The 16,462-nt window shown below is 38.9% G+C and overlaps 1 protein-coding gene across 1 annotated transcript in view; it reads right to left on the bottom strand.

The window, feature by feature from the left end:
* Window positions 1-16,462, bottom strand: part of LOC117290131 (unconventional myosin-XVIIIa-like) — an 82,822-nt gene that overhangs the window by 26,850 nt on the left and 39,510 nt on the right. The window contains exons 12-20 of the mRNA XM_033771387.1: window positions 16,230-16,422; window positions 15,721-15,801; window positions 15,140-15,284; window positions 14,414-14,573; window positions 13,678-13,861; window positions 11,840-12,053; window positions 10,311-10,411; window positions 9,645-9,668; window positions 7,718-7,783 (exon numbers count right to left, since the gene is read on the bottom strand). Of these exons, the coding sequence (XP_033627278.1) occupies window positions 7,718-7,783; window positions 9,645-9,668; window positions 10,311-10,411; window positions 11,840-12,053; window positions 13,678-13,861; window positions 14,414-14,573; window positions 15,140-15,284; window positions 15,721-15,801; window positions 16,230-16,422 (1,168 nt within the window). The remainder of the gene's footprint in view (window positions 1-7,717; window positions 7,784-9,644; window positions 9,669-10,310; window positions 10,412-11,839; window positions 12,054-13,677; window positions 13,862-14,413; window positions 14,574-15,139; window positions 15,285-15,720; window positions 15,802-16,229; window positions 16,423-16,462) is intronic.

Below are 16,462 nucleotides of genomic sequence, written 5' to 3'. Positions count from 1 at the left end.
GCGGTAAGAGACACTTGTGTGTATGCACTGTTGAGGCCTGCTGACATATTCATTATTTTGTGTGTGTCAATTGAGTGTGAATTAAACAGCTACGCAGAATCCCAGCATGCCCATAAATTAAAATGTTTTTGTTGTTGTGGCAAAGCCCCCCAAATGCTTATAAATGCTAGTAAATTATACACTGGTTACAACCAATGTATTGTAGGTGTTCAATAAAATGTCTACAAATTTTAGACATTTTATTGTATACATAAAAAGTGAAGAAAAAAATGTAACCACTGAAAGAAAAAAATAATAACTTACAGTATTCCACTAAAATACACCAATATGTGTGACCACATTGACAGTTTATTTATGCAAATATATTCATAAAAAATCTAGTATATGTAAATGAACCCACCTGCTCCTTGCATTGCTGTTGCTGTTCATAACGTGCAACCCTCAGCTGTACGTCCGCTCTGCTCAATACCACAGCAAATACTGACATCGTCTCAATCCAATTACCCCTCTCAAACCCACCGAGCCAGATCAATGCTTAAAGACTTCCCCCGATAACAATGCTCCTCATGAATTATTTATGAGGCATGTTGTGACTCTGTCATTGGAGATGGTGGTACTGACAATGGTTCTCATGAATATTAATGAGGCATGTTTGACCCTGTCACTGGAGTTGGTGGTACCAAAAAATAGTTCTCATGAATAAAAATGAGGCATGTTTGATCCTGTCATTGGAGATGGATTGGTGGTACTCAAACTAATCAATACGACTGTTTGTACAGTGCTCAACAAGGCTCTGCCTCTTGTCTGGAGAATGATAATCAATATCTCAAAAGCTTCATCTGGTGGAACACCTCATGAATAAACATGAGTCACGATAACTCACTACTCCATGGACATTCATGTAAGTACTTGGCAAGTAGACACACACTATGGTCTTACCGCAAACCAAATATACGTATATTGAAACCTCACCATGCGAAGTGTCACTATAGATCTCTTGAATAAATTAAGGCTAATTGAAATATCCACAATGAATAGGCATGAAACACCTGCTCAAATCCTCAAGTTGTGTTCATCACACATCGCGTCGTGAATAATGCAATACCTCTACATAATGTCTTTCTCCAGGTCAGATCATGTAGTCATTAATTTCTCTCAATGAATACATGTATGTAAGACACTCCTGCTCAACTGGTCATGAATATGCAACACTTCCAGGGTCTGTGGTCAGCCAGCCAATGAATTTATTTACTGATTTATAATATAAATTCATTCGATAAGACAGATAAACAGAGAAATGTCTGTAAGAGGTAAGAGAAGTTTTTTCCAGAAGTTGAGAACATGTTTAAAGAGAAGAGCATGTAGATTCACATTCAACCCAATAGTTCTCATAAAAAATAACATGAGGCAATACATGAACTTGTAGAGAAAAATGTAGACAAAAATCAACACTATCCTCTAACAGCACCCAAAGCAACTGACATCAATCAGTTCCCAGAATCAATCATTCAGTTGATAATGACTAGATCAAAAAGGGACCAGTCTATTTCAATTGCAGCTTCAGTCTCAAAGCGCACAAGTATGTATCGAAGACACAGGTTGATCTACTACAGTGTGCGTATATAAGCGCACAACTTAATCCATGGATTAGTGACGTTGAACACGTGTGACAGCTAGAATCCAAGATCACCAAGTCACTACGGAAGACAACTCCATTATAACCACTGCCGTTTCTCTATCACATCCAATCTGTGTTGATTAAAACATCATCGTAGCTTCTAAGATTGCTTTTGACGTCGACCTATAAACCTGACCTGCGAAACGTAAAGATGCCACCAGAGTGACTTTGAAAAAACCAACGGAGGAGAGGTACATGTACATGTAATGAGATCCGAGCCTCATCTCCCTAAGGGGAGCTTGCCGAGTGATTGGTTGCTAGGTCGTTGAAGATGAAGAGATTCTGAGATCAAGGACGACCCTGGGTGGACATCCAATGTCTTTTATATAAGACACTGAGGATGCACGGCTGATTAGCATCACTCACAGAGAGCAAGCAAGAGACCAACGCTGTGACTTAACCTTAAGTGGCAAACACTGCATCATAACACACACGCTCAAGTAAACGTAAAAGTAGGCTTATATGAAAATGACGTGCTTTCCTCTCCAGCCAAAACAACTACATCACTTTCATGGTGTTATCATCTTTAAGCAGCTGAAAACCACACTGTAGATGAGGGAGACAGGATACACATTTTCAGAAGGTGTCGGACTGGTTCTGGTTGGAACACACATCTGGATGAGATGCCAACTAGAACTTGTACACTATTTTTGTAAATTTTCTTAATCTCGTTTAAGAAACTGGTCTAGAATTGCAAAGGCAGTGGGTTTGAATCCCAACCGAGTTTGATTCACGTCTGTCTTCTTAAAGTAACAAATAAATATAGAAATAAAACTGAAGTGAAATGATCACGAGTTGAAAATCACGATGACATTTGAAGAGTAAGGTTTCCTCAGTCTCAATGAACAACCACAACCACGCTTAAGTCAGGTAAAAGTCATACAAATGTGAATTTGTACTTTGTACGCTGTCAAGAAGTGTCAAGAAATGCAGCCCGTTGCTATGATGCTTCAAATTGATTACAAGACCCTTTAATACAATGAGCTACATGTATCAATGCCGTGAAGTTTGAACGAACGCTTATAGATCTACTCCTGTAGACAATGTGCACTGCAATACGGATGAACACCCCGATTGCGATTGTTGGTCTCATCATAACAAAAAATTATTCCATTTCGACAAATGTTTTACAATGACAATAAGCGTCTGGTGGATTAGTGTGCTAGATGCAGAAATTTCTGCGATGCACAAACCATTCGTGTTCACTGCTCTTCACTCTTGGCTCAAGGTGGTGTCTCACATTACAATCAGTCTCCACACAATGTTGTCAAACATGTGTCACTGTTTGCGCACAATTCAAATACGTGCAAAGGCAAACACCAGAGCGTATACATACAGCAAATCCATCAGCTTTACAGACAGGGTTGATACTGTATAAACAATCCGGAAAATTTGATAAATTTGTCCTCTTTGTGTGAAGATAAAGCCAATAGATTCTGCAAAATGCTACACTGTAGAGGTTTACAGACTCTCTGCATCACTTTCATTCAGATGATCTGAAGGTTTAGTCAAAACATCGGCCAAGTCTTTCATCTCAGTGATGGCAGTTCAACCTCTTTCAAGAAAAGCTGAAGGTACATGTAGACCGATGAAAAACCCTGATAAATCGCATACCAGGCTCAATGTCTACACATTCCTTCCAGTAAACTAGCACAGATGTTTGACATAAAAGTAAACAATGACGACTGTATAGTGATAGCAACCTGCACTATCACAGCTCAGATCGTACAGATCCATTCCAGTCAAAGAATGGTATAAAATATATCAGATAAACACTCTGACAGAAGTCTGTACTGAACCACTTGGGCGATCAGTTTGATGTGCTACTTTGAGGTTATTTCTCCATTAAACTTGTGATACAATCACTAGTTGCGTGCATCCTCCGACCATTTCTTGCTCCGCTCATTCTGTCAACCGTGATCACCAAAACCATCAATTTTTAGCCAGTTGATATGGCCCAACGTCAACAAACGATGTGATATTTCAATTACTCTCGAGCAGGATCCATGGCTGTTATCATTAGATTTCCCACAAAGTAGTTTCCAATCTTGCAGTACACTGACTTCAACATTTCAGTGTTCGCCGTACACGACAATCTTACCGGATACTCCGACTTCAGAATTTCAATGACCGTACACGACCCATGACTGATCCATTGACACTAGATCATAATAACAAACTATACAGCACGGATGCTGTCCATAAGACATCTGCAGACTGACTATTGCCGAATGGTTATCTCAGTTGTGATACTCACAAAAGGGATGTCTTACCGGGATGGGGGAGGAAACGGTTACCATGACAACATGGCATTTTAATTATATATGCTACACGTTGGGGGATTTTATGTATGTGTGTATATGGTTAACTATTTTTTCAAGGCATTGCTAAATAATAGACAATAAATCATAGTTGTTATTTAGACATGCAAGGTCAAAAGACAATGGTTGAAAAAACAATTGGTAAAAGAAAATAATAACAAAATTGCACCTAATGTACGTTGTATACACCACTTTCCAATGTCTCAGTGCAATAAATTAATGCACTAAACCAATCAATCAACATACATTTACTGCAATGGCAATACAAAACAAACTTCTTTTCAGCAGGAAGTGGTGATGAAAAATACACCCTTAAAATACTGCAAAAATACGTCTGCTAATAAATTTTACCTCAGATAGAAAAACCCAATAAAAAAAATCCCCCTCTCAGATTGTTTTTATACATCTGCACAATAAAGTTGGAAATAAAAAGGGCTCAGACGTCTTAGTAGGTTGTTACTACAAGGTTATTTGATTGGACTTGCATTGAAAAAAGAAGCTTTGAAAATAATAGGGCAGTCTGCACAAAAGTTGTAAGTTCTAGAACATATCTCTCAATAAACAACAATAAAAATGTCAAAAAATTGTCCGACCTCATAAAAAGAAAGAAGTACACTTCACAATGCAACAAAGCAATTGACACACTTGTGCAATGGTAAAGGGAAAAGCAAACAGGTCAGTGGCTGTGGTGATACAAAAAGAAATAAGCTTCGGCAATACTGTCATTTTTGGATTTGAGGCCAATGATTCTGAGAATAGCCAGTTTAGTTATATTCTGGGCTGATCATAATACTAGCCAATGAAGGAAGTTTCAATTTTAAATGCACAATGTAGGAGGAAAGTCCAAGAGAATTATTCCAGGGAAAAACCTATGCAATCAGGTTGGGACTGAAAAACCCAATCCAAATAATGTCCCTGGCAGGTTCTGAACCAGGGTCCTAAGGAGGAACACAAGGAAAGACATCACAATGCCAGCCTGACAGTCTACTTAAAGACAATGGACACTGTTGGTTATTATCAAAGACCAGTCTTCACACTTGCTGTATCTCACCATATCCATAAAATAACAAACCTGTGAAAATTTGAGCTCAATCGGTCATCGAAGTTGCAAGATAATAATGAAAGAAAAAACACCCTTGCCACACGGAGTTGTGTGCTTTCAGATGCTTGATTTCGAGACCTCAAAATCTAAGTCTGAGGTCTCAAAATCAAATTTGTGGAAAATTACTTCTTTCTCGAAAACTACGTTACTTCAGAAGGAGCCGCTTCTTACAATGTTTTATACTTTCAACAGCTCCCCATTCCTCGTAACCAAGTAGGTTTTATGCTTATAAGTATTTTGAGTAATTAACAATAGTGTCCACTGACTTTAAAAATAGAAATAACTTTGGGTTGAACAAAGAAAAAGCAAGTAGAGCGGGATTTGAACCTACGACCTTCAGATTAACGAGCGGCAGCTGAGAGTTATTCCCATCCCCGTGAGATTCTGTCCCCTGTACAGCAAATTATCTAGAAATTTTGACTTCCAATTCCGACTCCACTCCCCTCGATCGATGTCAATTTAACTTAAGGGGGAACAAGCACTGATGAGAAAAAAAAATCCCCTGTGACAAGTAACTCAGAGTAGAAAATACTCCTCTACTTAGTGTTTTACCTCATCATAAACAAAGAATGGCATGAAACACTAGTTGTTACCTCACATGTCATTGCCATATAGTGGTTTGGGTGGAACAGAATCAAAAACATTAAAAGTTGAACGTGAAGTCTGCACATACTTGTGAATATCCAGATTCGGAATAAACAACAACTAAATGCCAAATGTTTGACGCCATAAAAGTAACGAGTACACTTGGACAGGAAACGAAGCAAAGCTTAGGTAACAATATATTTTCAAGTTCAGATAAACAATACTGCATTATTGGATAAACAAAGTTATGCATACAGTCAAGAACAGCTTCAATTCTTCCCAAGCCAAACAGGCTTCACTCCAACACTACTTTATGCTATAAAGCATCATCAGCATTCTTCAGAAGACGAGTAGAGCCTACTTTTCGAAACATCAAGTTCCCACCAACTCTTTTCAGAGTCAACGCACCTCCCAAAAAACATTTACACATGGTTGTAACGGCAAGTTTACTAGTTATAGATTTAATAGATGTTAAATAGTTCTTAAGATTAAAGGCAGTGGACACTATTGGTAATTACTCAAAATAATTATTCGCATAAAACCTAACTTGGTTACAAGTAATGGGGAGAGGTTGATAGTATAAAACATTGTGAGAATCGGCTCCCTCTGAAGTAACGTATGAACATGTAGTTTTCGAGAAAGAAGTAATTTTCAACGAATTTGATTTCGAGACCTCCGATTTAGAATTTGAGGTCTAGAAATCAACCATCTGAAAGCACACAACTTCGAATGACAAGGGTGTTTTTTCTCATTTTATTATTATCTCGCAACTTCGACGACCAATGGAGCTCAAATTTTCACAGGTTTGTTATTTTATGCATATGTTGAGATACAGCAAGTGAGAAGACTGGTCTTTGACAATAACCGATAGTGTCCAGGGGTGGATTTCACAAAGAGTTAGGACTCGTCTTATCTCGAGTTAGGACGAGTAACTCGTCCTAACTTAGGATTGATCTTAAGTCACCTGGAAGTGGTATTTTTTCAAAATAAAGCTTTTGCCACTAAACATATGTGTTTTGATGAGTGGAATGTGAATAAACAGTTAACTAAGGTTTTAAAAAATCATTTCTTACATGTATGTTATTTACAAATTTAAGAGTAGACCCCGACCCGAGAGGGCGCTGTTCGTGACGTCAATCGAGGCAGACCAAGTCGTGAGTTTGTAGGTTTCAAAAAAAAATGTTGAATGTTTTTTCCGGCAATGCCGACCAGGTGTATTGCTGCTGAATGCAGAAAAACACTTTTTGAAATGTACCAACTCACGACTTGGACGTACATGTACTTTGCACGTGTGTTTACTATACGCATTGCAGGCAAAGTCTGCCTCGATTGACGTCACAAAAGGGGTAGGTGGAGTCAGCCCCCCAAACAACTTTATATATTTTTTAAACATATAAATCGTGACAAGCAATTACTGAAAAAATTGTTTTATGTAAGCATATACTCTTATGTTTGAAAGAAAAACAAATCTATTTCCAGGTGACTTAAGGTCTGCATGCTACAGTGCAGGGTTAGGACTCGTCCTAAGTCCTAAGATTAGTCCTAAGTTAGGGAAGAGTTTTGTGAAATTAGACGGCAGTGTCTTTAAAGAGTTTCAACACTTTGTCTACAACCCCCAGATGCAAATGAAAAGACATCTTCTGTGTGAACTCTGCAATCACAACCTCAAATTTTATGCGAGGATCTATATTTATAAAGATCCTAGCATAAAATAAAATAAATTATTCTACACATTTGAGGCATCTACATTGTAGATTAAGAGTTTCAACACTTCCTATTTACCCCCTAGATTCAAAGACCTGCAGCCGATTTCACGAAACGCTAGGAATATCTTGAGTTAGGACGAGTAACCCGTCCTAACTTAGGATGGGTTCAATGCGTCCTAACGTCTTCCGATACGGAAGTTAACTCTTCCTAAGTTCTAAGATAATCCTAAGTTAGGAAGAGTTTGGTGAAATAGACGGCAGGATAAAGAAGGACAAGTTGGTATATATAAAGAAAATGAATAATATTAAGAAAATGATATCTTACCTGGCTGAGACCAAGCCTGTACATAGGTGCATCCAGATCAGAGTGTTTCAACACGTTCTCCACGGCCTACAAAATAAATGAATAAAGCTTCAATTTATAATGAAAATGATGACTTATTTAGCTTCCACCCCTGAAACATGCTCCTGTGTGCTTAACAACAACAATCCATACAGTTTTAAAACCGTAGAGAAAATAACATGAGGTGCCAAATTAATTATTTCAAAATATAGGGCCCTAATAAAAAGAATCAAAATTTTTGATATTAGGAATTTAATGTGTCAAGAAATGGTGGCAAAAGTGACATTAAATGATTGTTGCACTGAGATTAATACAACATTTAATAACTACATATTACCTTTAGTAATTATTTAATATGATTTGGTAAGTCGTTTCATAATAATGGGGCAGCAGAAGTTCTTTAGCCTCATGTTTTGGCCAGGGGTCTCCTTAAAAGATGTTTGGTATTTGAGCGCATAGACTGGGGGTTGGAAAGATGTGGTTGGAGTCCATCTGAAATATATGGTTTGATGAGCGATATGACATATACACAAAGATCTTTAAGATGATTCTGTCCTTAAGGGATAGCCAATGTAAATCTTGTATGATCGCTGTGATTTGTGCTCCAGTGTTGGGTTGGGTTTCAACTTACATAAGCGGCAATACTTTGAAGACGAGACAAGCAATTAGTTGAATTATTAGACAGACCATATAGAAGAGAGTTCCCCATGTCAAGTCAGAGAGGCGTGAACAAGTTGCTTGGTAGCATCTTGATTTAAGGCCGAGTTCATTCTTCCTGCGAATGCAAACACGATACAAATTTTGGCATCACACGGCTATTTAGTCGATGCACTTGTGACGTCAAAATTCGTATCCCATTCGCAGGAAGTATGAGCCGGGCTTAAAGTGTAAGTAGTTTCTGATGAGACCCAGGTTGAGTATGTGGAGTGATCTTAGGTGTTTTAATTTTTGTGTAGGATTGTTAAACATGCAGATGATTTGTCACTGACAGGGCGGGTTTTAAATTATAATCGTTTAAATAATTTGGGAGGCTAATCATCATTACTCGCAGCTTAGAGCTGAATTGCAACGGACGCGGCTACAATGTGTTTGAGAAGCCGGCAAGCAAGGGCGCCCGTGGGCAGCCAGCAGCATCAACCCATTATGACCACAGAGCATCGGACAGAGATCGAAAGTGTTTGATTTTTCCCAAGGGAGGAAAACCGGATGTCTGGAAAACCCTCGTGGCACAGCAGAGAACTCAACTCACATATGGCCCTGGCCGGGTATCGAACCAGGGTCACCTTGGTGAGAGGCGATTGCTTTACGCACAAGCCAACCATGCCCCAAATTATGATAAGCATGCATATATTTATGAATGAAGCTGCTCGCTTTGGAAATTGGTGTGAAGACAACCACTTAATGTGCATTTGGTTTGCGATAACACCATGCGTATATGTACTTGCTGGGTAAATTATGTTCTTTTAAGAACCTTTTTTTTTCTCCAGAATTTGGGAGACTACTCTAAAGGCCGAGTCAGACTGCAGCGATAACAAAAAACGATAACAATCAAGACACAAAGAGAACGCATTGTATTGGTTGAATTGCTCCACGCAGAATGGGCACACGCTCATTCAACCAATGGAATGCGTTCTCTTTGCGTTGTTATCGCTATCGCTCTCGTTATCACTGCAGTGGGACCGGGCCTTTAGAAATAGCAAGCCATGTTCTTAAAATAACATAATCTACACAGCAAGAAGATATACACATGGTGTTAACACAAATATACATTGATACCTCACCATGCAATGGCCCAAATTTTATAGGCAACAATTAAGTGCTCAATGTTTATACAATAAAAAGAGAATTTTTTTTTGATTTCCGGAAAGATTAAAAATAAGATGTTGAGATTGTGACTGAGTACAAGTACCTTTGCACGTATATTGACGCCAACCTAAATCAAAACAAAACACATACAAGGTTTATAACAAAGCTAACCAAAGGCTTTCGATGTATGTAGACCGTATTGAATAACCCCTTTTTGCAAACCGTATGCGCGTCCAAACGTGTACATCATTGAAGCTTGCAGGACGCAACCTTCCCGGTTTGATTTCTACGGCACATGCACGCACACAAGCACTCTCACACACAGTCGCCATCTTGTCGGTCAGATATTTCAGCCGCATGACGTCATATTCAATACGGTCTATTATGGATTTGAACCAATGACCTCAAAATTGATGTACCAGAGCCCAATCAACTGAGCTACATGTACCTACAGTATCTCTATGTTGGTGGTCTCCGTTAAGCCACTGGTCCCATGTGTTGTGTAACGCATACATGTAAAAGAACCCAGTTCACTTTTCAAAAAGAGAAGGGGTTCGCCCCGTTGTTCCTGGCTGTGGCTGCTGTATGCGCCGGAGCACCTTCAAAACCCTTAAAAGGTGCTAACTCATAGGGTCTCTGAATTCATCACTGCAATAACCTATCTTTCTGAAGTTTGTACATGTACATGTATACTAAGTGCCTTGAGCACCTTGTTTGTGCGCTATGTAAGTCAGTAACTGTAATTAATGAAATGCTAACTGCAACTTACCTTCCTCTCATCTAGTTGTGGTTCCGTCGTCCTGGCAGAGGCAGGAACCAATAAATCAAACCTCCGACTAAACTCAGTAAATAACATACTCTCAGGAAAACCTGAAAACAAAAACAAAGTTGGGTCGAATAAATTATTTTTTAGCATTGATATAATTAAAGACACTCGACACTATTGGTGATTGTCAAAGACCAGTCTTCTCACTTGGTGTAACTCAACATATGCACAAAATAACAAACCTCAGCTGTGAAAAATTTAGCTCAATTGGTCGTTGAAGTTGCGAGATAATATTGAAAGAAAAAATACCCTTGTCACACGAAGTTGTGTGCTTTTCTGAGGTTTCGAAATCAAATTTTTTGAAAATTACTTCTTTCTCGAAAACTACGTCACTTCAGAGGGAGCCGTTTCTCACAATGTTGTATACTATCAACCTCTCGATCCCTACTACTTGTTACCAAGTAAGGTTTTATGCTAATAGCTATTTTGAGAAGTTACCAATAGTGTCCACTGCCTTTAAACTGAACAATCATCATTCAAACTGAAAGTAGGTGAATGGTCCTGCATGTCCAAGCTCTATATGAAGAGCACACACAGTTCTCTCCAGGAATTTTCAACGCTGGGTCATTCTCGACCAATACTTTGAAAGTGTGGCATAAAGCATAAATGTAACAAGGTCTTCGGGATGTTTTTCACTTGGTGTTTATCTGTATTTAACAAGCCCTGCTGCAATGGTTTTATCTTTATGATTGGAACACAGTTTGCATATTATCGGCCCCAATTCACACAAATAGCCGATGGTAAGGAAGAGTTGCTATGGGTGAAGTCAACTATGGTACATGAACATGTACATGTACATTAAGAAAAGGGGGTTATGAGCGCAGTCAACTTAAGTCACCCATGGTAAGAAAGAGGGTGTATGAGGGCAGTTGAAAAAAGTCACTGACGGTTAGGAAAGTTTTAAAGGCACTGGACACTATTGGTAATTACTCAAAATAATTGTTTGCATAAAAACTCACTCGGTAACCAGTATAAGAGCTGTTAATATTATAAAACATTGTGAAAAATGGCTCCCTCTGAAGTAGCGTAGTTTTCGAGAAAGAAGCAATTTTTCACGAATTTGATTTCGAGACCTCAGATTTAGAATTTGAGGGCTCGAAATCAAGCATCTGAAAGCACACAACTTTGTGTGACAAGGGTGTTTTTTCTTTCATTATTATCTCCCACTTTCGATGACCGATTGAGCTCAAATTTTCACAGGTTTGTTATTTATGCATATGTTGAGATACAGCAAGTGATAAGACTGGTCGTTGACAATTACCAATAGTGTCCAGTGTCTTTAAACTAAAGTGTTTCACTAAATCATATCTTAAAATTAACCAGTGAAAGTCAGTCTGACAAAGTGCCTGTAAACCAGTTTAATGTAATTAGGTTTGTCACTCTATATTAGCTGGCAACATTAAATCAATTGTTAAAGAGTTTGCCCAAAGGTGACAGCCAGGACGTGAACAGGGGGTTTCAGAAAAACTCACCATATTTGTGTAATTTGGTTGATTCTAGAATCTCCAATGATCTGATTTGGTTCCTGAGGAGTGGGACGTTGATGAGCCCGTCTGAAGTCGGGGTTGGAGATGTCGGGGACTTGGATGTAAGGTTCTTTAGCTCACAGAGTCCGGCATCTACTTGGGGTAAGAGACAATGGACGAAGTGGAGATGTGTACGACGCAGCGAGTCTACGATACCGTCCTGTTCAATGAAAACAAAAATTTTATTTTTTATACATAATTTTTGTTGTCCTGGCTAGGCAGTGGACACTATTGGTAATTACTCAAAATAATTATTGTCATAAAACCTTTCTTGATTACAAGTAATGGGGAGAGGTTGATAGTATAAAACATTGTGAGAAACAGCTCCCTCTGAAGTGACGTAGATTTCGAGAAAGAATTTGTTTTCCACGAATTTGATTTTGAGACCTCAGATTTAGAATTTGAATTCTCGAATTCAAGCATCTAAAAGCACACAACTTTGTGTGACCATGGTGCGACAAGGGTATTTTTATCTTTCATTAATATCTCGCAACTTCAACAACCGATTGAGCTCAAATGTTAACAGGTTTGTTATTTTATGTATTTAAAATGTTGAGATACACCAACTGTGAAAACTAGTCTTTGACAACTACCAATATTGTCCAGTCTCTTTAACCACCTCTCACTAAAAACGAAAAATGGGATGCAGGGCTTCGAATTTGGGGGAAAAATCCACAAGACCGCAGGGCTTGTTGCTCAGAATTTTTACTGGACCGGAAGATTTTTTACAAGACCAAAATTTTATTAGGAAAAAAAAAGTTAACACAATAGAACAGCAGGCCTTTTTCATCCCTTAGGAGACTTTTTTTGCTGTGAAACCCAATCAATAAAGTTCCATATACCTACTTCGCGTCATTCTCGCCGCCTCAAAAAAAAAAAATCCGATTTGACAGGCAAATCACCAACAAAACACTGCAACGTGCAGCATTCATAAAAAGATCGTCATAAAAAGATTGACACAAAATTTGACAGCAGTAGTCAGAAGCTCATCACTGTTGGTAGCCATACTTAGCAAGACCTTTGGCAACAAGACCTTACTTTTAATCCATGCAACACATGGATGTGTGGTAGTGCAACCAGACCTTCTTAATGCAAATTCAACACTCCTTTGTAAGGTATCAGACTTTACACATGGTCAGTGGTAAACAAACATCGCTGTACTAAGGTGTGCCGCCGCGCCCGGTACCAACACATCACATGGAAAACTTGTATGCAGCCTGATGCACGTGAAAAAAGGACGGATTGACTTTCCGAAGGCGTGCTCAGAACACTGATTTGACGACAAGTAAAACAAAAACTTTTATTTTAAATGAGATTGAAATACATTTCTTATTGAAAGATAATATATTTCATATAATTATTTGTAATAGTAACTATATTAGTATGCATAAAAAAAACACAAGACCGCCAGACTTGTTCGGCATAAAGTTTACTGGACCGAAGCTAAAATCACTGGCCTCGGGCCTGCGGTCCAGCGTGAAATTCGAGCCCTGCGGATGCCCTTCTTGTGGGGTATTTCTTTGTCCTAATTTGATAGGCCTGGGAACATAGTTTACACTTGAAACATACAATTAGTCAGGGCTAGTTTTACACAGCCTTTGGCTTAGACAATAAATTCCTTGGACAATATTAAAAATAAAAATAAATAAAAATGGTATACATACTGAAACAATGCAAACAAATAAAAATGTGAGGTGTGGATAACACAAATAATATTTTTTTTAAAGATCACCGACTTCAATCAAATGAACAAGAGCACATCTTGCCGACAGCCACAAACTCACCACTTGGAATTTGACTTGAAGACAGACTGACTTCCTCTTGATGGCCGCAGTACCACTGGACCATGCTCTCCTGATGCTCGATGCGCGGCGTAGAGACGAACTGCCCTCTATGCCAGCCACTGACCCCACCATCGTACTGGGCAATGACCCAGCCAAACTCACAAATAAACTACTGATGTAAGTCCTGCAGGGTAAACCAATTTATTCAGGTTTTCAAGTTTATTTGTTTTTAGACAAAAGAAAGTAAATCTTAAAAAGTAACATTTGTAAATGAACTTATTGAGATGACAACAAAGTAAGTGTGATACTGCGACGGGATCCATTGAGAAACAAATGGTCTACAATGGTCGACAATGGTTCGTATAATAATAGTCCATGACTTCACTCTATGCAAAACTCAGTTAGGTTTCTTAAAACTCTTGCTTGCACACCCCTTGTATCTTCTGTAAGTTTACATGTATGTGCCTTTTTTTAACTCCACTAAAAAAATAAATATGTTTGGGTTGATAATAACTCTGCTAGGGTCAATAATGACTCGCTAGGGTTGCTAAAAACTCTGTTAGGGTCGGTAACAACTCTGCTAGAGTCAACCAAAACGCTGCTAGGGTTAATAAAGACTTGCCAAGGCTGATAAAAACTTTGGTTGATATAAACTCTACTAGGGTCAATAAAGACTTGCTAGGGTCGATAGGTGGAATAGTGAAAATTATTTTTGCACTTTTTAGAGACTACTTACTTTTGTGACTCTTGGAGTATAACGATAGCCATTCTGACCACCGGATGTTCTCTGGATGCCTTGAGCCAGCCGGTCGAGTTATACTGGATTGGTGTCGTCTGCTGGAAATGATTCAAGATAAAATTGTTCTTCTCTCTGCAACCTCGTAGTAAACCATCCTCTGCAAGGGAAGGAAATGTCACAAGATGACTTGGATGTAATAATAATAATATCAGAGTTACATTATGTAACTACCGAAATGGTGCTCACAACACTGGAACAAAAAAAAACAATTTAAGACAAGGTGCTGCGACACACTGAGCAGGCACGGCCTGAAACAGAGGGGCAAACCCCTTCTCTTAGGAGTAAGAGTAAGTGAGTTCCTTTTACATACATAACACAACACATGGAAACTACAGCTTTAACTCCCATCAGAAGGACGAAGCACCAATGGTCAGGCTTAACGGACACAAGTGTCAAGACCAGGACTCAAACACCAGAGCTTGAGACCAGCGCACTAGACCAATCAGGCAATGACAAGCTGTTAAGTATTGGTTGAATAATCAAACTCACCCTAGAAAAATAAACTAAAATTTATAATGATTGAAAGCAGTTCTCATTTAGTGTTTATCATGTTAGAAAACGTCCCAGGACACTCATTATTTTGACGACAGGTATGCATAGTTAGATTTTCATATAACCTTGAACATTCAAGGTAAGAATGTGTTTATTTGGAAACAGACTTACTCTTTGTGGCCTGTTCACCGTAGTGTACGTAAATCCTTTCCATGAAGCTATCGTCGTTGGCTCCAGGGAAGATGGATTCCTCATCCAGTAACCATAGCAACCCTTTCTGATCTACATCTCGGAGGTCCATGTTAGAAGTCCGCATCTACATGGCAAAATAAACGGCAGTTAAAGACAGAGACACTTTATTCTCATTCATAAATACAATTTCGATAGAAATCATAAAAACAAAACAAAAGTTGTGAAGTTTTGGGCGTGGCACTAAACCATTGTTGCTTTCGAAAAAGTTGGGAAGGTAGTGCATTCTGCTCTACCAGCCAGGCTCCTAGTGGATGATACATCATGCCTACGTCCTTAAGGACTGTGAATGGGGTAACCCTGTTTCCGCCCTAGGAGTAGGTGGCAAAGTGCCCCTGGTGGCAGTTGATTTGGGTCGACAGCCCAAATCAGTTAAGTGTATCCCTCACCTTGAAGAAGCAATCCAGCCTTTGGCCTTATGAGTTGGGCGATATCTCATAAACAATTTTTTTATTTTTGAAAACTGTGAAAGAACCAAACAACAGAAAGTAAGAGAATCTTACCATCCCTTGCTGCTTGTCCATGAGACGAACCATGCTGTCTGGTGTAGACTCTGCCTGCTCAAACTCACAATCAATGTTCTCCTGCGAACCAAAATATCAATTATACATTGTGTTTTGTAAAATAATAATTACAATAGAGGCTTCTTATACAACATTCAAATCTTGTGTTCTTAAGCAAGACTCTTATCCATTGCTTCATACTTCGGATGGGACGTAAAGCTGTTGGTACCATGTGCTGTGTAACGCATGTACATGTACAAGAACCCAGTACACTTAATCGAATAGAGAAGGGGTTTGCCCCGGTGTTCCTGGCTGTGGCTGCTGTATGCGCCATAGCACCTTGTAAACCCTTACAAAGTGCTAAATAATAGGGTCTCAGAATTCATCACTGCAATAACCGATCTTTCTAAAAGTTTGTATATACTCAGCGCCTTGAGTACCTTGTTTGGTAGATACGTGCGCTATATAAGACTTCGATATTATATTATTATAAGATCATGAAGGCGTACCTGTGCATATTTATCCTGTTGGGTAGTGAACATGGAATCATGGAACAATAAGTGCATCCTCTCCTGTGCGTAGTTGATACATAGATCATGGAACGATGCACCGCCTTGCCGTCCAGACGCTGCTGGGTTCTGAAACCCTGGCAGATCCACAACGATAATGGATGACATTGTGCGATAGGAACTTGATAGAGACCTGCAAGATACGATATAAATATTTAGGGGAAAATGATGTG

The sequence above is a fragment of the Asterias rubens genome, chromosome 5 (genome assembly GCF_902459465.1).
Source record: "Asterias rubens chromosome 5, eAstRub1.3, whole genome shotgun sequence".
Taxonomy (NCBI): domain Eukaryota; kingdom Metazoa; phylum Echinodermata; class Asteroidea; order Forcipulatida; family Asteriidae; genus Asterias; species Asterias rubens.
Note: the sequence above shows the minus strand (reverse complement) of the source record. Positions and strands in the feature narration are given on the sequence as shown.